This window comes from Dioscorea cayenensis, chromosome 18 (genome assembly GCF_009730915.1).
Source record: "Dioscorea cayenensis subsp. rotundata cultivar TDr96_F1 chromosome 18, TDr96_F1_v2_PseudoChromosome.rev07_lg8_w22 25.fasta, whole genome shotgun sequence".
In the NCBI taxonomy this organism is placed as follows: domain Eukaryota; kingdom Viridiplantae; phylum Streptophyta; class Magnoliopsida; order Dioscoreales; family Dioscoreaceae; genus Dioscorea; species Dioscorea cayenensis.
The window spans coordinates 4444573-4471023 of NC_052488.1; the positions used below are offsets into that span (position 1 = coordinate 4444573).

Below are 26451 nucleotides of genomic sequence, written 5' to 3' on the forward strand. Positions count from 1 at the left end.
CACGCAGAAGCCTTATCTTGCATCTTACTAACTTAGTCCAGCGACTGAGAAAAAAATCTAATTGTCCCCCATATGCGCCTCCTTAACTTGTTCCCTCACTTTCTTTACCTGTGCCACTCTAACCTCAGATGATCCTAGCCTGCCATTTGTCCCTTTCTTAACGTGATCCAGTACCTTTAGCGACCGAGCGCACCATTGATCGACACATTGCGCTTTCGTACCATGAAACATTGAAGCCACTGAACGTTATGACGGCCTTCGCTAGGGAGACCGAGCCTTTTTTCGACCATTAATCCAACGGCAATTATCGTATTGGCCACCGACCGACGTGCCGTCTTCCGCACACAAGGGAGGTACTCACTAGCGCCACCGTGGGGGCAAAGCTCAACTACCACCGACGGTGCCTTTACAACAAAGACATAAGCACCTCTCTCGGTTACCACCTTCAACCTTTCCTTCTCGATGAGCCTCATCGGGGGTCCTCGACCTCGCATGTTCTCAAGGTGGGAGCCAAGCTCCACCACCCCCTTATTTTTTGAACTTGCAAACAACTCCAGAGTTGGATGCTTTTCTTTCTCCTTCAGCGCATCCTTGTGCGAAAGACGATGCTCTGCTAGTGGCCTGTTTGTAGCTCTGCCCTCATTAGCACTAGAGCTTAGCGGCCTAGCTCCCGGTGATATTCCAGGAAAGTCCCTTGGTCCTCTGCAAATAACACCATATATTTGGGCATTCCCAAGCTGAAGTCCAGCTCTAATGGCAGCGAAACACTAAGCCGATGCCGCACCAATACTGAAATGAACTATTTATGGGGTAGCTTGGGAATGCCCAATTCCTGTGACAACGCTGCTAGCTCCCCTATTTGATGGAGCACCTCTATTATGATTTTTCAGCATTAAGAGTGCAGAGGTAAGTTCCAGATTATAATCCATTACCCCTCCTCAGATGCCCTTCCGACAACCCCCAGCTCCGTCGACCAGGAAGAGAGCTTCAACACACATGGGTCATCCTTAGTTGCCATCTTGAAGGATCTTAACTTACAAACTTCTTTGACCTCCTCCCTGCTCGCCAGAGGGATCAGAAAGTGCAATCATTTAGAGGCGTGATGGGGCAAGCAAAAGTTCTTCAAGAGATAGCATTGTAACCTTCGCCATATCCTCCCTCAGATCCGCAGAGTCTAGAGAAAGCGAGATCGAGAGAGAAGCTCTACTAATCTTCTGTTTCCTAGAAGCTTCTTGCATCGATCCCTTCTCTCTAACTTCAGGTTGTACTAAGGATGCCTCCTGCGAACCAACTCTCTTTGTTGGAACATGTAACCTCTTCCGATGAGAACTTTGTCTTGGCTCCACCAGGTATTGCGTTGCCATGCGGCTGACACGCACACCTTAAGCACACTATCTGATTTCGGCACTCTGCCGTCTTATGGGTATTTCTGAAGCAGCACCCACACGTCAACTCCTTCAAAGATCTAGGCCGCTTGACACCTGGAAGCTTGGACTCATCCGAAGAGTTGCTGATGAAGTTTCTACTAGCCGTTAGATTTGGGGAGGGAGTCTCACCAGAAGAGGAAGAACTTGCCGCCTGAGCATATGACATTATCTACCTTCGCAACGGACCTCCTGACGGTGACGCTCTTGGTAGTTGAGAACCACCTTACCTTCATAGCACCTTCCGTCACCGGGAGATTCACCTTTCTAAAAAAAGAAAGAAAGTAATTAATTAATTTACCCTAGAATTTGATAGAAATAAAAGTTTGAAATAAAATTTGAAATTTTGCATGTACTTTGATTATTTTCCCTACTCCCTACATATAATTTTTTATTTTTTATTATTATTATTTTTATTTTTATTTTTTTTTTGTGGGTTATGTTTTTTAAACGTATTTGACACCTCCGGAGAAGGGAAAAAAGAAAATCCAAGGACGTTTCCGATGAGAGGAGTGGGCGGTCCATTGCTCTGCATCGGCGATCTCCTGAGCGACGTCGCCGCCGACGACAGTGGAGATTCCGGTAGCCAAGAAGGTTCTCCTCCTTCTTCTCCAACTGTGGCTTCCGGCAATCCCGTCCACCCGTCTCATCTCCACCAATTGTTCGAGGTTATCCCCATTCTTGCTTTGATTCTTCAAACCCACAAGGCCATAATTTTACCTTTTTTTTTGGTGTTAAATGATTTAATTTATTGGGTATTTTCATGCTTGTGATTGATGGAAATTTGTATGAGGAGTGGCAAGTGAACTTGCTGGAATAATTTACAAAGAATTTGAAGTTCAGTTTGATCTTTTATTTATGGTTGGATGATGTAGTAATCTTAGATCCAAGAAGAAATCTTTTGAGGGATCATGAAATTATGATCACAGTCAAAGGCTGAGTGGGGGTTGATATTGTCATCTGCTTCAATCTTATTGTCTTGGACAAATCTTGTTTCACTTTGATTTGAATTTGCATACTACTATTTGATATTTTGTTTTTGAATATTAATCTCAGGAAATGCTGAGTGTTTGGCGCAAACTAAAGTGGTAACTTTTTGTTGTAGTAAAAATGATTAAGAGAGCTGCTGGATTATCTGAGACTAAATGAGCAATATTTATTGTTTGATTGGACTTCGTAAATTCTATATTTTCTCTATTGTAAGATCTAAGGAACATCTGAGGGATAACTTTATTATGATCAGAGTCTAGGGCTGAATGTGGGTTGATGGTGTTAGATAAGCTTCAAACCTCACTTCTTGCATTGATCTTTTTCCTAATTGGTTTAAATGTCAACCTCATGGGAATGCATTATAGTTTATAAAACTTGGATAGGAAATGGCTTGGTGGCAAATGGTTAAAATGGATCTCTGAGTTATGTTACCCGCCCTAAGAAATATATATCGGTTTATTGGTCTTTGTAATTCTTTATAGTCTTTATAGCCCATATTTGTTAATGATGTTATCTGTGTATAGCTGGAGATATCTACTACCAGAAGTTGAGTCTTGATGTTTGTTGGTTACCATTTGTCAAACTTCATGTGTAAAAATCTCATAATAATTATATGTTTATCAAGCTCCGTTTGTCAGTTACTCGCTGCAGTATTCCTCCCACTTTATATTGTCTCTATACTCTCATGATTTAATCTTAATGATTCATGTTGTCAATCCACAAGCAGTCCATCTGGTGTGAATAAAAAATTTTGAAATTGTTTATATTTTACAATATATCATTTATCTGTAGGTTTCTCTTGTGTAGGAGAACTTTTTAGAAGAATCTGAGGGAATATAAACGCATATCCTGTTTCTTCTCTCCTTTTCAACTCCAAATTATTCTTCTCATTTGTTTATAGAAATTTTCAATTTAGCCTTCTAACTTGGTTCTTATTAATATCTTTCTTGATGTTGTAAGAATTTTTAAAATTTTATTTTTAACTTTTTTCTGTTTGATACATTAGATGATATCTTCTGCTTCATTGCCTTCACTGATTTGATAATATTAGTGGGACTAATTCTGATTTTCACAACATCCCTTCTCAATGCTGAAACACTAGAGCACTATTAGAGACCTCATGGTATTGTTGTTACTTTAGTGAAATTGGCATTCCAAAGCTAGCTTGTAATCATCATCATTGCTGAGAAACGACTTTATTTACGGTTATGATTTCATATGTTTCCAAAGGTATTGCATTTCAATTCCTGCTATTGTAAACGAATGTTTCTTCAAAATTTTCATACTTGTTAAATTTGCTTAATCCTGCTTATTTCCCAAGATCTATAAAACTCCAAAAGTAACTAAAAAGTGTCAAAATGATCTATGTGAATTTCTATTCCTACATTTTCAAATGTTTTTAAATCTCAACCATGTATTAGCAGAACTATAACCATCTAATGGAATTTTGTCATTTAGTTGGGAACATTGTTCTGATTTTGAAGATGGTAGGTAATAATTCAATAGTTCTTTTACAAATATAGTTGAGAAACTAACAGAATATCTCACCTGCTGTTTAGTATGGGAATGTATGGATTAAGTTTGTACTCACTTATTATTTGCACATATGCATTAATGAGGCTAGGAAACTGAATCCATCTACAATTTCTATTGTTGATTGAAGAGTATTATCTGACTAGAAAGCAAGCTGTGTATGATATAATTATGGAAAGAGGTAGAGCTTTAGCAAATTTTAACAATTACACAATTGCTCTAATGCATTAAAGCTTCAATTCATTGGAAATTAGAAATTTATATAGTTTGGTATAGAACTAGTCTAAGAAGCATGACATGGATACGGTGACACGATACGACACGACACGGACACGGTGACACGGTAGTTTCTAAAAATTAAGGACACGGGTACGGCAGGACACAACTATAAAAAAATATTATTTATTATATAAAATATTTATTATAAATATAAATCTATATAGTTTTCATGTAATATATGTTATATATTTACTTATAGATTAATTTGGTGAACTTGTGTATTGGGAAGTAATTAGGAAATATATACATGAGTAATTTAGAAAAATCATTTAAAAAGCATATGAGTGTCTGGAGGTGTCCACGGTGTGTCCGAGTATCCATGTGTCCGACACAGAGACAACATGGGTATGTCAAGCTCCCTGGAGTGTCTGTGCTTCATAGAAACTAGTTCAAGGGTTGTCTATCAAGTAAAATATAATGTATATTGTGGATAAAGAGCAGTTTTGTTTGAATTTCATGGAAGATTCGGTTAAGCCATAATTTCTTTTATGGCGTTCATTGCCCATATTTCTTGGAGGTGATCAAGCATATGAACTTTTCAGTAATGGCAAACAGCTTATATATATGTGTATATATGCATCTATTTTTCAATCATGCGAACTATGTTAAGTTATGAAGTTGGGACACAATTAGTCAATCCTGTCAGGTGTCTGCAATGCACTTGATCTGAATCTACAACCCTCACAACCTTTATTTTCTTCTATACCTTTAATTCCTTGACATGGATAGCTGCAATTCTTGTTTTTGTTCACATCAGGAGAACTATGATCAGTTGGTCAAGTCACTGTCAGGGCATGATCACTCATGGACTGGTTTAACACTGAAGGTGCAATAACCATTCTTATCGGGTTTTGTATCTGTGAATCAATGTTGAAGCCAAACTGAATATTTTTGCCAAATGTAGCTCTGCAGTGCTCTAAAGACAGCAGATAAATTGGTGAGTTCGGCCAATGCAAACTCTAGCTTGCTACTAGAAAAGGTGGAAATGCTCGAGAGTATTATAAAGCGTGGTGACTCAGCTGTAGAAGCTGCAAAAGCCATCCCCAACATGCAAACGGGTAAGACGGAACTATCGAAGGAAACTGAATGGAAAATTGAGTGAATTAATATTGTTGTTTATAAGATTTCATGTACTTCAACAGTATGCAAGCAGTTGTTCGTGCACACATTGTTTTTCAACTTGTTAAGGTAATGATTTTTATTCTGTTTTTTACAGGAAATTCCTTGACTTCTTTGTGATGACGGATAGCTATCTGAAATCTTTAATAAGTTTGTTTCTCTCATTATATTAAGTCATAATTAATCATTGGTTGATTTTGAAGTCAAGATTTGAATTAGTCATATTGTTCTTATGCTAAGTTTTGACCCAAGAAAAACAGAAGTTTTCGTCTGTAATGCTTCTTCAGTTTTTCTCTTTTATATGGCTTATTTTCTCCGTTGTTCTTGTAAAGGTCCACTTGTGTATTTTCTAGAATTTCATATATTATTCAATATTAGAATTAAAAATAGTAATTTTTTAAATGATAGAAGCAGTTTTGAAAAAAAAAAAAACATTAAATAACTGATTTCGGATGGAATGTTATTACGTACTACAATATTCTTTATCCATCAACATGGAGAAATATTTGCAGATTTTAAAGAATTACATGCAATTTTTTTTTTTTTTGAATAATAGACGACAAACGCCCTTTTTATATGAATATAAACAGTACCAAACAGTATTGGAACCCGGATGTACAATATGTATAGTATGAGAATAGTATAAAAATCCCGGGTGAACAGTGTATAACCAGTATAGTGAATAGTACTGTCGGGGGAGGGATTTGAATCCATAATCTCCTCCTTATACTTTGGTATCATTACATGCAATTTTGAGGATGTTATAATTTTTTTGTTTTTTTGTTTTTTTTTTGGGCAAAAGCAGAACATTTGAATTTTATGAAAAAATAGGTAGAAATAAATTTTTTATACTTGTAAAAGTGGACAAGATAGCCAAAATATAATTATAATGACGTGTGTTACAAAAGAGTTTTGAGTCACGCAAAACCATTAGAGAAGATTAGGTAATCTTATTGTGATAGAAGAGGAAGTGGAGAAACATGACAAGGCTCTCAAGAAATGACTGTAAGAGATCTTCTATCTTGGTATGTGATTAGAAAAGATGCAAACAAAAATCAAAATTGTATTTCTCAGTTATATTAGAATGAAGACAGACAATTTTCCTGAACTATATTTTCATATATTAATCATAAACCTTACATAGAACGAATGGAGGATGAGAGCCTCAAAGCCATTCTTAGATTCTCCAAATTATTTATCTTTTTAATTTTGAAAAATTGAGTCTTCCTAGTTCTACCTAAGATACAAAGCAATCCACAAATTATATTCAGAATAACAAGCCCAATCTGAATAACAGCAAAAATTTCAGTCCTAGTTGTTGGGAACAACATTGGGAACAATAGCAGGAGGAGCTACTCCACCAGTTGTTGGTCTGCAGAACAAAAAAAAATATATTTAGATCTATTCATTTGCAGAAATAATACAACAAAACAAAAGCTTTTTTTTTTTTTTTTATAAATAAAAATAAAGTAAAAAACTTACAATCCAACAAAGACTTTGAAAGAATCATAGATCCCCCATTGAAGTCCAGTTAATGTGCCCACCATAACAATCCGAAGAGGAAGACCTCTTGTGCATAGTCCCCACAAACCCATATTTTTCACCGCCTACACATTTTATCAAATATATATATATATATAGATATATGCTTTTAGCCTATGAATTTATTAATTAAAAAAAAAATAAACTTGGAAAAAATTCACCTCAAATATTAATATATTACAATATATTATAAATAAAGCTTTGATAGCTTAGCAATTAATGGTGGAAGATGCTTACATCATTGACAGTAGCTCCCTTGGCATTATTGAGGAAAGAGACAAGGTTGTCAGCGGGGTGAGAAATAACAGCACATAGTATACCAGCAAGGTAGCCACCTGCAAAGCTGACACTGAGCTGAAATGGCTTGCTGCACTCTTCCTTTGGTGTAGGAATTGCATGCTTATACAGTAACTCTACTATGTTCTCAAATGATGCAAATTTCATCATTGTATCTGCATGTAAGATATTAACATTAACATTTACATTCACATTCATTGCAATTCAAGAAAGTAGGAAGAATATGAGAAAGAAAGTGACTTACAAGGGATCTGGCGTCCCCAAAGTGGAACTAATCCTTTGTACAATCTGTGAGTTCAGAAAACAGCATCAACAGATCTAGACTTCAAGTTTCCAATGTATAAGTTTGGATTTCTAATTGTATTAGCCTAAGCTATCTTTTGAGTTAAATTGGACATTGGTAGAGCATTAGAGCATGTAATAACCTAATTAATATCGGTTAATTCAAAAAAATATGGATTTGAAGATACAAATTTGGGGTTTTTATCTTATGAACTTAAGATTTTGGGTTGAATCAAGCATTGAAAGGATGTATTTGAGTATCTAAAAGTCTAACACCGACTAATTTAGAAAAGCTTAATATATAAATTTAGGTTTTCATTTTATCTTTAGTTTTTGGTTTGAATTGAACTCATATAATATGTATGGTAGTTTGCAACTAAAACTTAAACCTTTAAAAAATATAATAAAAAAATAAAAAGCAAATAAAGCAATAGTTTAAAAGTGGGAGGAAAAACTAAATACATATGCCAACGATCTCTTGATCTATTAGAACCGGAGTCTTTACTGTAGGATCTTGTGTCATTGCTGAGGAGGCTGATTCGAACCTTATAACTCACATAAGGTAAGGGTATAAGTGTATTATGATATTAACTACACAAGTATGTACACCAATAACCTAGATTATTTATCTTTCATTAACATTAAAAAAAGGGGAGGAGGGGAGGGGACAAATACATACCCTGAAACACCTTCAGTTCTGAGAAGCTTTGGCAAGCCATCACTCAAACCTTTAGCAAAACCAGGTTGAGTCTGGACTCTGACTTTGACAGCCTCCATTGGACAGAGTGCAACATCAGCAATGGCCTCAGAGGAAAAAGAACCAGCAAGATAAATCAAAGTCTTATATTTTGCTGCATTCTCAGGTCCAACAATGTCAGAGTAGTACTTTTTAAAGTACTCATAGAAACCATATTTGAATGCCCCTTGAGCACTATACCCTATCAAGGTTGGTGCCCATCCTTTGAAGAAACCTCTCAAACCTTGTTCTTGCAAAACAACTTTGTATCCTGATGAGAAACTCTTGTATTTCACTGGATCAATCTAAACAAAATTAATGTAATAAATGTCAGTGTTTGTGATGTTTGGAGAATTTTTGTAATAGCTATGAGAATGAAAATGAAATTTATGGTAGAGTTGGTATTTTCAGGTATCCAGGGTTTGGATTTTTGGCTTATTCATATTTGAAAAAAAAAGAAAGTTAGATTTTTATTTTCACATTGAGGAATGGAATTTTTAAGTCATCATCAATATAACGCTACTTTAAGAAATATAAGAAATGCAAATTTCATGCATATCAAATGATTAACATATGAAATTTGGCACCAAAAAATGAATTGAAACCATAGCGATAAAAAGGCTAGAAGAGAGTTTAACTTTCTTAATTTCTAGATTTAATTTTATAATTTTTTTTTTGTAATTACATATGGTTTTTAAAATATTTGTTTTAATTGTTAAAAATATCATATGATATATATTAGGCTAAAAAATGTTCAACTCATATAGGGGAGACTGAGAAAGAAGGGAGAAACGCAAAAGAAAAGGAGGGTTTGTTTTAACAATAAAAGCTTGTACAGATCTCAAGATTGACCAAAGGAGAAAAGTAGAAGGAAGACATAGAAACGGACATTTTATAAAGATTTTTTTAAATATATTAAAAGTAAAGAGTTTTTTTTTAAAGTTAAATTATTAAAAAAAAAACTATACGAATAAGAATATAGATCAAATTAAAGGAACATAGACAAAACATGAGTATAAATATCAAGAACAATATTCTATTACTACTTAAGCTGAAATTGATCAAAGTTTTATGGAGGACTCGTAATTTATAAAAAAAAACTCAAAATTATGCATACTATTTGTGAAATATTTATTTTTATATACAACTTTAAAATTAAAATTTTTACATATTTACTTTGATTAACTACAAATCTGTACTTAATTTTTTCATGTCATATTCATATAATAAATAAGGGCTTACACGAATAAATCACGAATAAATCCAATGTGACGGGAGAGGCACATACGTAAGGGTCTCATTTTTATGGGTTTATATATATATATATATATATTGAAAAAAAGTGGAGGATTGTTATATGAAAATAGAAAATCTGTAAGGGTGGAAAAAATGTAATCTTCATATTTATATATATAAAAAGAAAAAAATCTTACTTATAATTTTATATTTAATTAATTTTTAAGAATTTTTTTACAAAAACCACAACAAGCATAACCTCACTCTACAGTTATCAAAGAACAGATAGATCTACATCAGGTAGGGTGGTGGTTTCTAAATAAGTTCACCCTGTAAAATAAATAAATAAATAAATAAATAAATAAATAAAATAAAACACTTGCTGACCTGCATGTTGCACTTGATAATATCAAGAGGAGTGACAGCGGTGTGCGTGATTCCGCAGCTGGCAGCACCTCCAACAGCAGATGCAGCATAGAACATGGGCGAGAACATCTCTATCTTCTTCCCAGATGAATACGGCTCACTCGGCGCCCCAATCACAATTGATCCACTTCTCCCCCAGCTCTTATTATTATCATCATCCATCTTTTCAACTCCAAAGTTTGATGGCGAGTAGAGAAAGATGGGAAGCAGCGCACGCCGAGACATCTCAGAGACCTGCATGGCTACTAATTGAAGTTGAAGATGGCTGGCTCCGAGATGGTTTGCACAAATGGCCGGATGCAGGCTTAAGTGTTTAATTTGATGGAATGCATAAATGAAGATATTTGTATGTGTTGGGTGTGAATATACATATTATATATATGTATGTATGGAAATGGTTTTTGAGAAAGAGAATGAGTCAAATTAAGTTGGTTTTATTTCTTGGAACTCTCGTGCCCGGCAAGTAATTCATGATTTAAAGAACATGTGGAAATTAAGAAGTTCTTTGACCAATGGGTTTGAGTTTTCTCTGCAAGGGATTCATGATTTAGAGAATGTGTGGTAAGAAGGAAGTTTGATCATTGAGTTGAAATTTCTGGTCAAAAGATGACCAAGATTAGAATAACTTATTTATTTTATTTTATTCTTTATATTTATATCCTAAAGGCTGTATATTGTTGCATGATCATTTTTTATTTTTATTTATTTTATATTTTTTGGTAAGATGGATCGATATGGCGCTCATCTCAACTAATGTTGTGAGAGAAGTAACATGATAAGGAAAAGAGTCACTATGTTTTTAATGTGAAAATGATTATGATTTCATTAGTTTTTGATTTTTGAAGTTGTCATGGATAAATTTATGTATATATATACACAAACCTCCAAACTCTAGTGGTCTCTTTTGTTTTTCTCATATAGTCGCTGATTTTTTATTTGTAGAAGTTTAAATTTTTTTTTATTTGTTTCAATCCTACTAGATAAGTGAGGTATTTTGTTTTTTTTTTTTGTTTGACCCATTTCATGGTCTTCATCATTAATGGATCATGCCGTACATTGAGATATTGTACCAATTAACTTATCTCACTGTAAAGGTATTTTTTTTAATAAAATAGTAATTTATATATTTTATTTTTTAAAAATTGTCATTAACATTTACATATATATATATATATATATTTTTTTAATTCTCTATTGGTCTTTTTGAAGCCGTCCCATGTTTTAAATCTAGCGTTGACAAGACCAGGAGAGAAAACAAAGGAATTCTTGTGTTCATAAGTGGAAGAAGATAGCAATTTCCAAGCAAGAGAACAGGAATAAAATGAGATGATGGAAGCAATGACATTGTGTTTATTTAGTAATTAAAAATGGTTATGTTTGGATGGGTGTAATGAATCTAATGATTCCCCTCAATGGGGGACCCTTAGATATAGTGATGGATACCCCTCAAAATTACATTTATGCCCCTCTCCTCTTTTTTAATAGTTTTTATCTATTTTTATTATTTTTTATTTTCATCTCCTCATATTATATAAATATTTTATAATAAAATATATTAAAAAAATATCTAATATATTATATATTATATAATTTACATAGCTAATTAATAACGATTATATAAAGTAAATATTAAAGTAAAATATTTAATAATTTAATTATAGAAATTAAAATAAAAATCATACTTGAATATTTTACAATTAAAAAATTATTTATTTAATACATATTAATTAAATAGTGAATTATTAAATTAAGATAATATTTTTAATATTTAATTATATTAATTAAAAATAATAATGATATTTAAAATAGTTTATAAATAAAAATATAGTAATTATAAAAACCATTATACATAACTCACTATTTTTTTTATACACATATCAGTGTAAAGGGTATAAAAGTAATTTTATCATATTTCTTTTCCTCACTTTTTCTATTCTTAATAACTTATCCCTCCAGCCAAACCAAACACAGTTTTCATTATCATTCCTTATCACTTTATTTTCATTGCCAACTCATTACCCCCATTCCTATTATGCGAACCAAACGCGCACTTTTACTCATCAAGAGCTTTCACTATCCCCCTTGCATGCTCCCGTGTGTCAATCTCCTCAACAGGGACCACATCTAAAAAGATCATTTCAAATAGGGACGGAATCTAGAAGTACCATTTGTGGGATCAAAAATACGCATCTGGCATCATGAAAAAGACACCAGACAATATATCGAAGCACAAATATCATATTTGTTTTGTGTGGGTTCTTTCATTCCTAATAGGGGCAAGCCCCTATTATTAATTACCCCAGATTAGAAATCTTAGGAACCTCCGATTAAGGGCAAAAATACAAGAAAAAGCAAAAAGATTTGCGAATTTATTATATAAACATATTTATTTCATCACTTATATATATATATATATTTTATCACTGCCGCCGCCTGTGCCTTGTCATTGCATTGCCTGCCTTGTTGCCATTTTTGAGATATATATCTCATTGCTGCCTTACAATTTTTTTTAGATCACTGTCTCAAAATGAATAAGTCACCACTGCCTGTGCCTTATCACCGCATTGCATGTTTCATTGTGTCTAATTCTTTGTAGTTGCCTTAAAATGATTATTTTCCACTCCTATTTTTAATGAAAATAGGGTGTTTATATATATATTTTATACTTGTCCTGTGTATGGTGGGAACTCCCTTATTTCAATGCTTCTTTAAACATGCCTTGAATATCCATGCTCTTCTCTTTTTTTTTATATGAATCTTTCTTTTTCATCAACCCTGAAGGTCCATAACTATTAATAACAGTAGGGGCTCTATGAATCATTAGTGCAAATTTAAAACCCTTGTTTGATGATCATCTGCGACACTACATCAAAAACAAAGTCCTTGTAGCTTCATCAAGAAATAAGAACTCTTTCCAAACAGAATAGATGGCACTATCCTGCACCTACCATTTCATCAATTTCAAGGTGCTTTGCCCGTCCTGCATATTTTTTTGATTTTATTACCCTCACACTCCATTTTAATCTCGTATGATAATGGGACTCTTCTTATTTGTTTTTTTTATTATTTTTTATTATTTTATTCCTTAACAAATAATGCATGCTATTACATGTATCTCTTTTGTTCTTTTGAATTTTTTTTTTAATTTTTTTTTTATTTTTATATATATACATTTTCGTCGGGCATGTATGCAGGCCCCCTTTTATATATATATATATATATTTTCATGCACGTCTGCATGCATGTTTCCCATTCAATATTTTTTTTATTTTTTTTTATTTTTTATTTTTATTTTTTTTATGCCACTATGCATGCTTCTTTATATATATATATATATATATTTAATGGTGGCCATGTCTGCATATTTGAATGGCCATAGGACATGTTTCTCAAATATACTTAATACTATATGCATGCATGGCACGTGAATACAAATATATATATATATATATAACCATATTCATTATTTACTAATGGTGGGCCTGGCCCCTTTTTTATATATATTTATTATTATTTTATTTTTTTATTTTTGCATGACCGGTCCTTTTTTTATTATTTTAAGTGAGTATGCATGCTTTTTGCATGCTTCTTTTATTTTTGTCATGCAGGTATGCATACTTAATCATCATTTTTTTATTGCTATGCACATGTGCATGCATATAATAATAATCCCTTTTTTTTTTTTTAACATTTCCCTTTCATTCACGTGAACACATATATATATATATATATGCATATTATAAATTCATGGAATAGTCTTCACTTTCTCATTTTCCTTATTCTTTTGATTTCATCATTCTTATTTATTTTTTTCATCACCACTTGTGTTCTCCATCAGAGGATGATAATAAGGATAAATGATCATCATGTTGAGCTTTTATAAATTTCTTGATAGTTCTTGAAGGGACTATAGCCAATATATATATTTTATGATAGAGATTAGAGTAGAATTCCTTCACAGCAACATAATTGATCTCCTCCTGTGTTGCATCCAATGAGAGCTAACCACTCTTTCTCATGCAGTTACCCAGAATGAGATACTTTTATTTATCAATATATTTAAGCAGAATAAGAGCCTGGTATAGGTCCCATCTTCCCGATGATTTCCTTGAATGTGTACTCCTCCGGAAGCGGAGACCCTCCAGTTCTTGTCATCCAAGAAGAACTTGAAAGAGTAGAGATAGCTCCAGAGCTGGTGGGTCCAGTTTCTTTTTAGGTATGTCATCGCACCATCTGAGAAGATTGATGGTGTGTCCATTAGGGATCTCATCAGTATCAAACATGATGAGCAAGTCATCATTGTTTATGCCAGCAATGCGGATAAACTAATCCAAGGCGACACGCTGGTAGGATTCTTCAACAAAAGGGTTCTCGCCCTTGCCGAATCACCCAGGAAAGGTGCCATACGTGAGCCTAGACTTGACGAAGTCGAAGCAATCCCGATTCAATGAATGGCGAGGATATCGGGTTCATTGATGAAGGGAACGGCATCAAAGGCGCGATAGGGGTCTCACGGATGCCCTAGCTATGAAGCCGACAGAGAATCTCCATGAAGACGTTCTCATGGTAGTAGTGGGAAATATAGTTGAAGGGCTTGGGAGAGATTCCCACAGTGGCCGGGGAAAGTAGGTGACCTTCTGTCTGTGAAGGTGGATGACAAAGCTACAGAGCGGGATGCCGATCACCAACAACGGCAATGCTCTCAGATTGAATTCTCTCAGGATGTATCTCAACCTCGCTGCTTTCGATGCGGACCGTATACGTTGGCAGCCGAGCTACGAATCATATCACCGATTGAACCTCGTCGATGGCTCAGCATTTGGGGTGAACCCGTGTCTCGGCGATGCTTCCCTTCTCTTCCTTTCTCCACTGTGTTTCTCTGCTCGTTTTTTTTTTTAATATATATTTTATATGCGTCTCTACGAAGATGAAAGAGAGAGAGAGGTAGCGGCAACGGTGAGCAGCAACACTATCAAACAAACTACGGCAAGCGACGACAGCAGCAATGATAACGGGAAGCTTCAGTCATGGCTGGTGGCATTATTTCAGCCATTCAACCATGACGGCGGCTTCTTCGACGGGCTGTGGCGGCGAATCAGGTGGCAGGTAGTCGAGGCAGCGTATGCCGGTCATGGTTGGATGCATTATCTTAGCCACCCAACCATGACGGCGACTCCTTTGGCAGGCAGCAGCGGCAACAAACCGGCGGGCGATCTCCTTTATATATATATATATATTGTATGAATCAGCAAGAGAGAGAAGATAACTTTTTTTTTTTTTAATCCTTCTCCCTCTATAATTTTTTTCTCGCTGAATTTTTTTTTTCAAAACTCCTCCTATTTTTTTCTTCTTCTCTTTTTGAAAGGAAGCCTCTATCTTATCTCTTCAACTCACCCATCCCGTCAAATCACAACGAAGTGATAGAATTTTAAAATTTTTCTTATCCTTTTAACTAATCTCAGTCAAATCGATTGGATCAAATATATTTAAATTTGATTTTTTTTTATTATTATTATTTTATTATTATTATTTTTATATAATTTTTTTTATTATTATCTTTTTTCCTTCTCTTAATTTTTTTAATTTTTTTTTAATTTTTTAATTTTTTAATTTATTATTATTATTATTATTTTTTTAAACCCAAAACCCCCTCGTACCTATCTAATCCTAACTCCTCCGTGAGATAAAGGTAAAATTGGGTTCTTATCCCCCTTTTTTATATTTTATTATTATTATTATTATTATTATTATTATTTTAATATATAGTTTTTTTAAAAAATTTCAAATTTAAAAATTTAAATTTCAAATTTTATTTATTTATTTATTTTTTTCAAATTTAAAAATTTAAATTTCGAATTTTTTTATTAATTTTTTTTATTTTTTTACTTATTATTTTATATTTTTTATTATTATTTTTTTATTATTTTATTATTCGCATTTTATTTATTATTTTATTATTATTTTATTATTATTTTATTATTATTATTTTTCATTATTTATTACTTATTATTTTTTTCATTATATATTCATTATTTATTTTATTATTATTATTTTTTTTAAATTCACTCTACCTCGGGATGCGTACTCAAGTGCTTCAGGATTTGCATTTCTCCCATTGCCTCGAGATCTTCCCTCAGGCTACATGAAACTTAAGATCGTCTTGGGATGTGTGTTTGGCTATCCTAAGATTTGAGATTGCCTCGAGATACGTGTTCTCAAGGATAATCTTGTAATAATAATAATTTTTTATGCCTTGAGATATGTTCTCAAGGGGCAATTTTGTAATTTGCATTTTGTGCCTCGAGATATGTTCTCAAGGGCAATTTTGTATTTACCTTGGAATTTGCATCATAGTCCAAGACAATCAAATAATCAATTAAGATTAAGATTAGGACATTTAAATTTTAATTCTAAATATATCTACGATTAGGATATATTAGAATTCAAATTAAATTGGAATTTGGTTTCCATTAGAACATCGAATTTTATTAGGACATGCGTTATATTATTTATATATAAACACCATTCTAAAAATACGGCGATAAATAAAGATGTGAAAACGTGCCTTTGATACGATGAATGAATAAAGATTGTTTGCTTTTATTTATAAACTAATGAAACTAGATGTGAAGGGTCGTCGTCACCTCTGTGTAAGACTGGTTAGAATTATCTTTATATATATACATATATTTGAATACGTTAGAATGCCCACAGTTGAGCACGGTAACAGTTAGGTTATTACAGTAAGTATTAATTAGGGTTTATTAGTTTTTATTTTTTATTTTTTTAGTTCTTGTAGGTCTAGTAGAAATAGGATTCAACGGTTGAGATTTGTTCAGATACTGTGCTGAAATTGATTGAACGGTTCAGATCAAAATACTGTGCATCCCACCTTTAAATATATATTTGAATATTTAAATTATTTAATAACTTGGAATATACAATTAATGAAATTATTTTACTTATATGTGTGCATGGAATGAATTTAATATTAGTTATGTTAGCACAATAAGCAACATTACTTAATAGTTAATAAATATTTAAACTACTTTGATTATCATTTAAAATATATATAGTATTTTTTTATAAAGTGGACAAATCACATCAGTGACGTGTACAGACATGGAGTTAATTAATATGTCAACACACCTGCGCCTTCGTCCTATGTGAGCTGAGGTTCGAACCCACCTCCTTGGTAAAGACATAAATACCTTAAATAAAGGATCTAGTGGCAATAAACCAAGAGGTTATTGGCATATATTTAGTTTTTATTTTAAATTTTAAAAAATAAGCAATATATATTCACTATATTATGGTCTGAGCTCGACACTTACAACCTTAAGGCCTGTTGTAAAGGTGGGTTTCCCCGAGCCTTACTGTCGTAAGGCTGCCCGTAATCAGGCCAAAGCCATCTGATTTAAGAAAATTTTGTATTTTTGTGAACTAAACTTCGTATTCTTTCTTATTCAGGATGACTATAGCGAAGAAGACTATAGCTGGTCCGTTGAAGAGGCTGAGGACTAAAGCATCTACCTTAGAGCCAAAGCTCGTAGGTACATCTATGCATGCAATACCCTCGGCACCCACTTTCTCCTCCCCACACTTTTGAGAGCGGTTTGCCCGCTTGAGGATGAAACAGTTTGGCCATCCTCGTATAGTGAACTGGCAGGTTTTTTTCCTAGCTAGGGCTGTAGGAGGAGGTACGGGGTATAATGTAGACCGATAGCTAGAGCAGTCTATTTTCTTCTAAGGAGCAGGTGTACCGTGACACTACCTGTAAGGGTTGGTGCCCACACTACCCTCATGGTCTTAAACACGTTCGAGGTAGACTGAGGGTTAGTGGGACTCGATCGAGCTAGCGCCGTGTTGTTCAAGCTGTTCAGTGAGTAGCAGACGTAGTCATACACAGAGTTTACTCTATTGATAGAGCTGTACGACACAAACTTCACCAGCACCCCACAATATGAGAAATTCTTGATAGACTTCCCTCCCAGCCTTACCGCCATGGAAGTCTGGCTCCATTTAAGCAGGGGGAAGAGGTATGAGCCTGGCCTCATAAAAGCATCATTCCTCATGCGCCTGGCTTTGAGGTATGTACATGCTATCATGGCTCGGTCATTTGTAAGATAGGCAAATAACATTGGAGTGGCTGGGCAGCAGGAGCTCTTTTTCCTATACTGTGTGTCTTATAGATCTTGAATATATAAACCGCATAGGTTTTGGGGCTTATACAAAATTACCGTCTAATTTTTTGGTGCTTTTGAAAATCAAAATTTGGCGGATTTTATTTTTTCTCAAATACCGCCTTTTTCAATTTCAAATTATCTTTTATATTTTTTGAAATTACATATATATGTATATATATATTTCCTAACTTATTATGATGTTTTCAAATGTATTATAACAAATTAATGCAAGAAAAGTCATATTGAATTATGATATTCATACATAGGTAGTGATAATCGTCTTAACAAATAATATTGTACCAACATTTTTTTCAAGGTCCCTAAAGTATTTAAAAATATCACAAAATAAAAACCTCTCGTGACTATAAGTAGAAATGTCATTATAAACATAGGAACAAATAAAAGTATACCAACATTTATTACAATTATTGATGAAAAGTCATTTTAATGGTTACATTTTGAAAAAAAAAGCTATATTAATCAATATGGTCATTTTAAGGAGATTAGAAAAGCATACTCTTTCTACCAATAAAACCACAAATAAGATAGGCACAAGTCCTCTTAAGTACATACACCCTTTTTTTTTTTGGAGGGTGACAAGTGCCATTACTCAAGGGCGTGTGTATAGACAACATTGAGGTTTCACCCATACACCCTCACCTGGCCAGTATGGAGATTTCCATGCAAGCATGCTCCCACAGTCAGGGGCCTATAGCACCCATTGTATCTAACACATTTGCAACTTAGCCGTTAAGCTTCCCACAACCCAAGTAAACAATTTACAACATATTATACTGAAGGATCTAAATAAATTTCAAGACCATACTCTAATATATTATATGCCTTACATAGTTGTCAAATGGCAGTTCAAAGGATCATCGCTACAATAGGAGAGTGGTATTGCCAATGACTTGAACATGGGAGAATGAGGGTTTGACTCTCGTCTAAAGCATAGTTGAGAATTTAGGGGGTGTGTGGGGTTGCTTATCCACATTGTTAAAAAAAAAAAAGGTCGTCCAAAGGTAATATACTATGAAAAATTGAAGTTACAAATAGACTTCAAAACTAAGAGATACGCCATAGTATGTTTTGATTGATATCTCCACTTTGGGTTAATTGATATTTGAAGGTTTTCATTTGTGGTAAGTAAGTCAAAACTAACCGATGCCATTAATATTTGCTTTCACATTCGTACCATTGAAGGGTGATAAAAAATTGTATATGAGGCAGCTTACGTGGAAGAGTAAAATAGTCAAAAGACAACCTAGAGTTGGTTATTTAGTTCTTTGGTTCTCTAAATAAGCGGATAGGAAAAGGAATGTTTTTCAATGTACATGTTCCTAGTTGTTGGTCTTTATAAAAGGTATGCATTTTTATTTGAATAATAGAGACAATAGATAGCTAGTAATTGCTCTTAATCTTCACTTTACTATTTTATTGAGTTGTATTTTGTGTGTTCTCTCCACTCTCCACTCGAACATTTGTGGTATTAGAGCTAGGTGTAAGTAGCTGATACGCCCTTTGCGTAACCACAAGTGCATGTGTCATATAAGTAATAAAGTGTACCCGAACGGGTCAGGTAGTAGAATCCTTAGGGATAGGTATAGCTCTTGATACTTGTCCAATCTCTAATATCTAGCGTATTCAAAGATTGGGTTGAAGTTGAAACTAAAGAGAATATAGAGAAAAGAAAGAGAGAAGAGAGACAAAGAAAGACAGGGATCGGGTTAAGAAGAAAGCAATGGGAAGAACAGTGCCCCGGATTAATCATCTCGACAAATGTATTGAGTAAGGAAAGATTACATGTATATCTCTTTGGACCGTGGTGAACACCTACGGAGGGTTTGATAATGTACGATCTTACCTAGGGTTCGGTGTGAACTCCACCCCATCCCTAATTTGTGGTCTAGTTAGATGGATCTCTCGATCATCATCTAGACAACAATGTGTAACTATGGCTAACATGCTTCTTGATTGCAATTACAACTTCAATGAACATGCACGCCAAATCAATGCTCATGTAGCTATCGGCGATTCCCACGTCGAGTTTTGCAACATACAACATAAGGCAATTAACACAAGAATTATAACTAAGAAAAACAAAAGGGAAATTACAAGGAAACTCAATAATTAAAGATACAAAGTCAATACATCACAAGTCAAGTATCATAATTGGGGGCACCAAATGACGGTTAGCCTCTCATGGTTCTACAATACATCAAAAGAGAACAACAAGAGAATAAAATAAAATCCATAAAACCCCCTTCTTTCTCCACACTCCTTGTCAGAGAAAGACAAATGAAAATCTAAGTGACATTCCTCCATTTCCACGATGATCTATCAGCCCAAATTTGACCCTAAATAGTGCTAAGGTCTGCCCTAGCCCTTGCCTCCTAGAAAAAAGAAAAAGATTCCTTTTAAAACCTAACGTTGGGTCTTAAAAACACCATTTTCGATGTCTTGGAACTCATTCTCGACGAGATTGTAGCCCAACCTGAAAAGTGTATGAGTGTAAGCACGCCCGTACTTGTTGCATGTGCTTCAAGAGCACACTGGTGGTAGGAGCCATGGAGTCATGCTCTTTTCTTTGTGAAAATCCCAGTAAAGTGCACCGGAGTAAGCACGCCTATGCTTTTGACTATGCTTCCAAAGCACCATGGTGCTAGGAGCAGTGAATTCGTGCTCTTTAGTTTGCTCAAATTCCAATGAAGTGCACGGGCATAAGCATGGTCGTGCTTTCTGATCATGCTTCCAAGCATGGGTGTGCTTCATCAATTGGGATGAATTTCTCTAAATCCTAAAAACTGCATGATCGTAAGTGTGGGCATGTTTCCCGACCGTGCTTATATTGAAAAGTGCAATCCAACTTTGTTTGCCGCCAAAATTCAACTCTTTTCATTCCTTTCAGTCTAAGACTTGGTTATCTGCATCAATTAACAAATATTCCCCAAGTAGCATTGATTTATAATAAAATAATGCAAAAAGAACAAGTGAATCATGAGGTAGGGTATATAAAATATCTATATAAAATGCACTCATCAGTAGGCATATAGCTCATGGCAACTAATTGCAATGTTGTGTCACTTACATGTTAGTACTAGTCTTCAAAGGAGAATCTTACAAATTCTGGAGTACTAAAAATAAGAACCTTGTTTAAATCTCAAGATCTGTGTGACTTAGTAGAGCATGGATTTCTTGCACTCTTATCGCCTTCATGACTTATTTTGCATGCTCCCCAGATCCTTATGGTTGTAAGATGTATGTATAAACCTTACTAATCTTCATCGAAGCTTATGACCAAGGATGCTCGTATGGCTTTTTGTTGGGAGCTTATGGCCATTCTTATAGGCATAAGGATGCCTATATAGCTTACTATCGAGGGCTTACGGCCGTAAGTAACTTGTAAGGATGCCTGTAAGATGTTCTGCCATGGGTTTATAGCCATAAGTAACCTGTAAGGATTCCTGTAAGGTGTTTAGTCTAGGGCTTACAACTGTAACTATAGCAAGTGAGCCTATTACTATAACAATGATATATTACTATAGCAAATAGTGACCATTATTGTAGATAACTGTAGCACTAAATAAGAACTTTTGAGATTTCTTCAAGTTTTCAATTTTAGGATCACTCCAATCTTAATTGAAGCTAGGTTGAGTCAATCAACATTGGTTTAAAGCCGAATCAGACCATAATCATTTATGTACCACATATAGGATTTGCATTGTCCATATTTCTTTTGCATGCATGTTTTTTTAGGTTAAAATTTGCATTGAGTTCGATTTGCTCTTAGTTTGGGACTCTCGACCAAGGGTAAGGATTTGGTAGAGGAATACCATGTCTAAACTCTTAGACTTACGGGTCTAAGCACTGTGAGTGGAAACCTTCCTTAATAGCATTTTAAAGGACTTTTTTTTAAGAAAACTTGTGTTTTACCAGTTTTACAAAATAGGGACATAATTTTTTTTTTTCGTTTTTTAACTATGTGGTTTCTCTAGCTAGAAAAAAAGAAAGAAAAACCGTTAAAGGTGTTAAGTCTTCCTTATTTGGTAGAGGTAACATCGTCAATTTCATTTGGTTTTTGTGAGTTTAAGTTTTTTTTTTGTTATTTAGTTGAATTATAAGATTGATTAATAATAGGAAAAATTATTTTTATGCCATATAGGCTGGCTTTGAAATGAAATGATGATTTTGCCCTTGCCAAATAAAGAAAAGTTAAAACTATTAATTATTTTTCCTTTTTTTGGTAGCTAGAGAAACCACATAGTTTAAAAACGTGGGGTGGGGTAGGAATTCCTCTACCACTACAAGAGTTAAGATTTTTAGTAATATTTTTTTTTTTCGTCACACAGTTATTTGCCACAAATATTAGTTTTTTTTTTTTGTAAAAAAAGGTAATAGAGACTATTTTCAAATTTAATTGTGATAACTTATGTTTTTGTCACTATTATAGTGATAATTGTAACAATTTAGTATATTCCACAATTAAATTGTTACTATTGATATATTAACAGTGGCAACATTTCTTTTGTGTCCAATGTTTCTTACTAAAAGCATACAAGATTTTATGTCAAAAATTTCTTGATGAGAATGATGTGTAACTTGTTATTTATTGTGATGAAAGTATTCTCCGCCACTCAACATATATTTTTTGTTACAATAATTTTGCCATAAAAAATTCAACGATTTAGTGCCCACTAAATATTGCCTCAAAAAATAAATTTCTTAACCATGTTATTTTTATGCTAAAAAAGGTAATTGATACAATAGTTTGGATTAATTGTGGCATCTAATTATTTTGTCACTATTACAATTTCAATTTTGATAATTTAGTATCCATCACAATTATACATCTTATCTTTTGTGTCAATAATTTTGGATACAAAAAAAATTCAAATACGTATCTACAATGCGAAGAAGAATGTTTCATATATATATATATATATTCATCAATCATTTACCAAATAAACAACTAATTTTCACCTAAAAATACCAAAAGTAACAAAAAAAAATATTAAAAACAGTAAAAATATAGGCCTGGCTTTCTCCAATCTAGTTTTAATATACCAAATAAATTATGCTTGTACTACAAAAATTACGACATTATGATTTTTTTTCTGTAACAATCAATTAATTTGTCACAAATATAAAGTTTTTGTGATAAAAAATTAATTAATACTATTGTTTAAGTTAATTGTGTTGATTTTTTTGTCACTAAAACTATTATAATTGTGACGTAAATAATATTTTCATTTGTTGTGACGAAGTGTTCTTCGCCACTGGTCATTTTTATTTTTATTTTTTTGTGATCACATTTTTTGTCAAAAAATATTCAGCAATTAATATCTACTAAATGTTGTAATAAAAACCCTAAAGTATGTTTAATATATTTTAGGATCAAATTCAATATGTGTGTGTCTATATATATATAAATGTTTTTTTTAAGAAAAACTATTCAAAATTTAAAAATATTTATATAAATATGAGATAAAAATCGATGTAAAAAAAATTCTCCAAATTCATTGTTTACCCAATTGTCAAAATTGATATTTTAAGGGATAGAAAACAAGCTTTTAATTTAGATTATATCTAGGATTTATAGTATAGAGAAAATTTATAAAAATTAAAATTATATTGAGATTTACCAAATCTCACAAAACAAAATCTAGATAATATATATTTTAAAAAAAAATTAAAATTTAAAAAGACATATATCCTCAATGAACTTAACATATAAAAAGAGTGAAGCCTCAAGTAAATATGTGCCTATGGAGATAGATGGCAACAGTTCAGCTTCATTTGATTCGGAGAATTAAAGTGACTCAACTAACTCTTGATGTAAAGGTACATGTTATTGATGGTGTTAAGATTTGCTTATTTTTCTTTTCTTAAATGTTTTTGCTTAGTTTATGCAATGGATAAGAGATAATTATTATTATTTTTTTGCTTTATCTTTTTTAATCTTCAAAGTTAGGTTTATTGAATTTTTTTTCAATGATGATTGTTTATTAGTGTTTTCCTTTTCAATACTTTGAATCTTATGTTCAAATTCATCATAGGAATATGTTCTTTAGATTTTGATTATGTGATTTTTTTTATTGAAAATCACAAAAGCCAAATACAACATAAAACTTGTCTCAATTGAGAAGAAATAATGGTATGAAAGTTATAATTAAATTAGAATTTTTAAAATTTTAAAATTATTTCATTAGATTCTTATTTTTTTTCTATAAATGTGCAGAATAAGCATCAAAGAAAGGAATAATATTAAAGTCCCAACAAAGAAGTCAAATTCTAGCATAAGTTGAGGCTGAAAAGTAAAAAAAAGAAGATTCAAATGCATAAAGGAGTACTTCATCACCAAATATATGTTAATTTTAAAATATTTTTTCTTCTTTTAAAAGGATAATTTTATAATTGTATTTTGGATATTAAAATTTCTAATTTTATAAATTCAAAATTTGAATTTTGTATATTTTGATAATATTTATTTATTTATTTTCATATAATATTAAATACTTTATTTGCTTGTGTGACAATATTGTTGCTACTAAAAATTTTTCTTGACAAAAGTATCTAAAATATAACTTTATATTTATCACAAATAATTTATTATATTAGTGACAAAATTAGCGTAACATAATTTTTATTTTAGTGACAATATTATTTTTAAGTTAATAATTTTATTTGTAACAATAATAAACATAGAAAAATATCTCAAAGTAACATTAGTGGCCAAGTATTGGTTACCAATAAGAATATTACTATTGATAAAAACGGTTTGTCACTATTGTAATTTTTTTTTTCTGTGTCAATAATATTGTCACAATTTAGCATTTTTCTTGTGTCAACAAAATTGACATAAATAAATAAGGTTATTGTAGCCACATCGCTTTGCCACAAATATTAAATTTGTTAGTGTTGTGAAATTGATCACAAAAATATAGAGTAATTGTGACCATTTATCTAAGATGGTTACTCTTATATTCGCATTGGAGGTATTTGTGACGGGAGGTGACGACCTCTAAAATTTGCTATTATTACTAATTGTGCCTAAAATTATTGTTTTTAGTAATAACTTTTGTTATCACTAAAAATATAATTTGTTGTAGTGTACCCATATTTCTCAAAACTTGGAGACCACAAGGTTTTTTATTTTTTATTTTAAAATTTTTACTATTTTAAATATGGTTTTACTATTTGGATGCAAAGAACTTTAGTTCCTATTTTACTATGTTTTAAATCAACCCTTAATTATATTAATTGTAACCATGAACCATGAGGGTTTTTAATTGGTTTTATGATATCTCTTTATCATAAATGTTCTAATGGGTTTTTAAACACGATTTGAGAATGAGATATAAAACGACAAATATTTCATGTGATATATTGGAAAGTGAATCTGTATGTAATTGTTGATTGTAATCAGATATGCTTGTGTTGGTATTCTTGGATATTGGTGATCGTGAGTTTGTGAGTTGGTTACTGTAGTAGTGGTCTCCACGGACCGGCCTAGTGAGAGGTGCTACTGTTGACTGATTGATATGAGTTACCCATTCAGGAGGTGCGGAGAGAACCTGAATTGGGAGTGGGTGGGTCCCTTACTAATTTTGAGACACTATGTACCACCTCACGAGTGATTTCAGAGGTCAACACCAAGGTGGGCTTGATTTTATATTTGAAATATATAACTAGCCTTGATAATTCCATGTTTCATCATGATAGAAGTTTGGTTTGGGGTGATTTCGTGGCTAGACCTTTTTTTTTTATACGTGATTTAGCATACAAATCTTAAAATATGGCTTTTATATTGAACTGTTTACTATATAGAAAACTTATTTATCGTCATTCCATTATGAGACTATTTTTTGGAAAAGTGTTGTTTTAAGATGTTTAATCTCTTTCATAAACATCGAGAAACTGTTCTAACTAGTCACTGGGTATCTATGTTACTCACCTACTCTATTCCCATTTTTTTAAGTAGTGATTGTTAGAGAGTTGTTCTTAGCTCTATCTATCTTATCTTTTCACTAGTGGTTGTTTTTAGGTCAAACTTTGTTCTTGCATTTGAACTTGTTCTAAGTGGATCCACTAGTGTGTAATTAGTAGTTAACATTTGTATTTCTCAAACTATTTTTATGTTCTAGTTGACTTTATGTTCCTCTTTATGTTCCTTTGTGTTGTTTTGAATGCTATATATATATATATATATATTTGTGTGTGTGTGTATGCGTTTTGTTTTTGTTTTTATTTTTTTTTAATGGAGTTTTATTGGATATTTTGCCTTGCTGTGCCAAGGGGTAAGCTGGACATCCACGTCGTGTACTTCAAGTTGGCGACTGCCACGTGCTTGACAGTGGGTCTGGGTGTGAAATTTAACTTGTAAGTTTCATCATGTAATAAC

The 26451-nt window shown here is 32.7% G+C and overlaps 2 protein-coding genes and 1 pseudogene across 4 annotated transcripts; 1 reads left to right on the forward strand and 2 right to left on the reverse strand.

The window, feature by feature from the left end:
• Positions 1-1881: 1881 nt before the first annotated feature.
• On the forward strand, positions 1882-5662 carry LOC120282661. 3 transcript variants are annotated; one of them, XM_039289501.1, is made up of 4 exons: positions 1882-2092; positions 4984-5052; positions 5131-5284; positions 5369-5438. In XM_039289501.1, exons 1-4 carry the CDS (start codon positions 1928-1930, stop codon positions 5416-5418), a joined length of 438 nt encoding a protein of 145 aa, XP_039145435.1. In that variant the 5' UTR covers positions 1882-1927; the 3' UTR covers positions 5419-5438. The 3 variants fall into 3 exon arrangements, with proteins under 3 accessions (XP_039145435.1, XP_039145437.1, XP_039145436.1); XM_039289503.1 differs by lacking the exon at positions 5369-5438 and adding an exon at positions 5443-5662 and having other exon boundaries at positions 1883-2092; XM_039289502.1 differs by having other exon boundaries at positions 1883-2092; positions 5131-5392.
• A 799-nt stretch (positions 5663-6461) lies between these two features.
• LOC120282660 (mitochondrial phosphate carrier protein 2, mitochondrial-like) lies at positions 6462-10190 on the reverse strand. Its single transcript, XM_039289500.1, has 6 exons — positions 9826-10190; positions 8146-8507; positions 7429-7472; positions 7125-7339; positions 6828-6952; positions 6462-6717 (listed from the first exon to the last, which is right to left on the reverse strand). Exons 1-6 carry the CDS (start codon positions 10102-10104, stop codon positions 6657-6659), a joined length of 1086 nt encoding a protein of 361 aa, XP_039145434.1. The 5' UTR covers positions 10105-10190; the 3' UTR covers positions 6462-6656.
• A 3638-nt stretch (positions 10191-13828) lies between these two features.
• LOC120282729 lies at positions 13829-14997 on the reverse strand (annotated as a pseudogene).
• Positions 14998-26451: the final 11454 nt, after the last annotated feature.

Bases quoted from the DNA above. Each gene is read 5' to 3' on its own strand.
- LOC120282661 (XM_039289501.1), top strand. From the start codon at position 1,928: ATGAGAGGAGTGGGCGGTCCATTGCTCTGCATCGGCGATCTCCTGAGC. The intron at 2,093-4,983 runs GTTATCCCCATT...TGTTCACATCAG, and splicing joins ATCTCCACCAATTGTTCGAG to GAGAACTATGATCAGTTGGT. The intron at 5,285-5,368 runs GTAAGACGGAAC...GTACTTCAACAG, and splicing joins CATCCCCAACATGCAAACGG to TATGCAAGCAGTTGTTCGTG.
- LOC120282660 (XM_039289500.1), bottom strand. From the start codon at position 10,104: ATGCAGGTCTCTGAGATGTCTCGGCGTGCGCTGCTTCCCATCTTTCTC. The intron at 7,340-7,428 runs GTAAGTCACTTT...TCTTACATGCAG, and splicing joins TTGGGGACGCCAGATCCCTT to ATACAATGATGAAATTTGCA. The intron at 6,718-6,827 runs GTAAGTTTTTTA...TTTGTTCTGCAG, and splicing joins TTCAAAGTCTTTGTTGGATT to ACCAACAACTGGTGGAGTAG.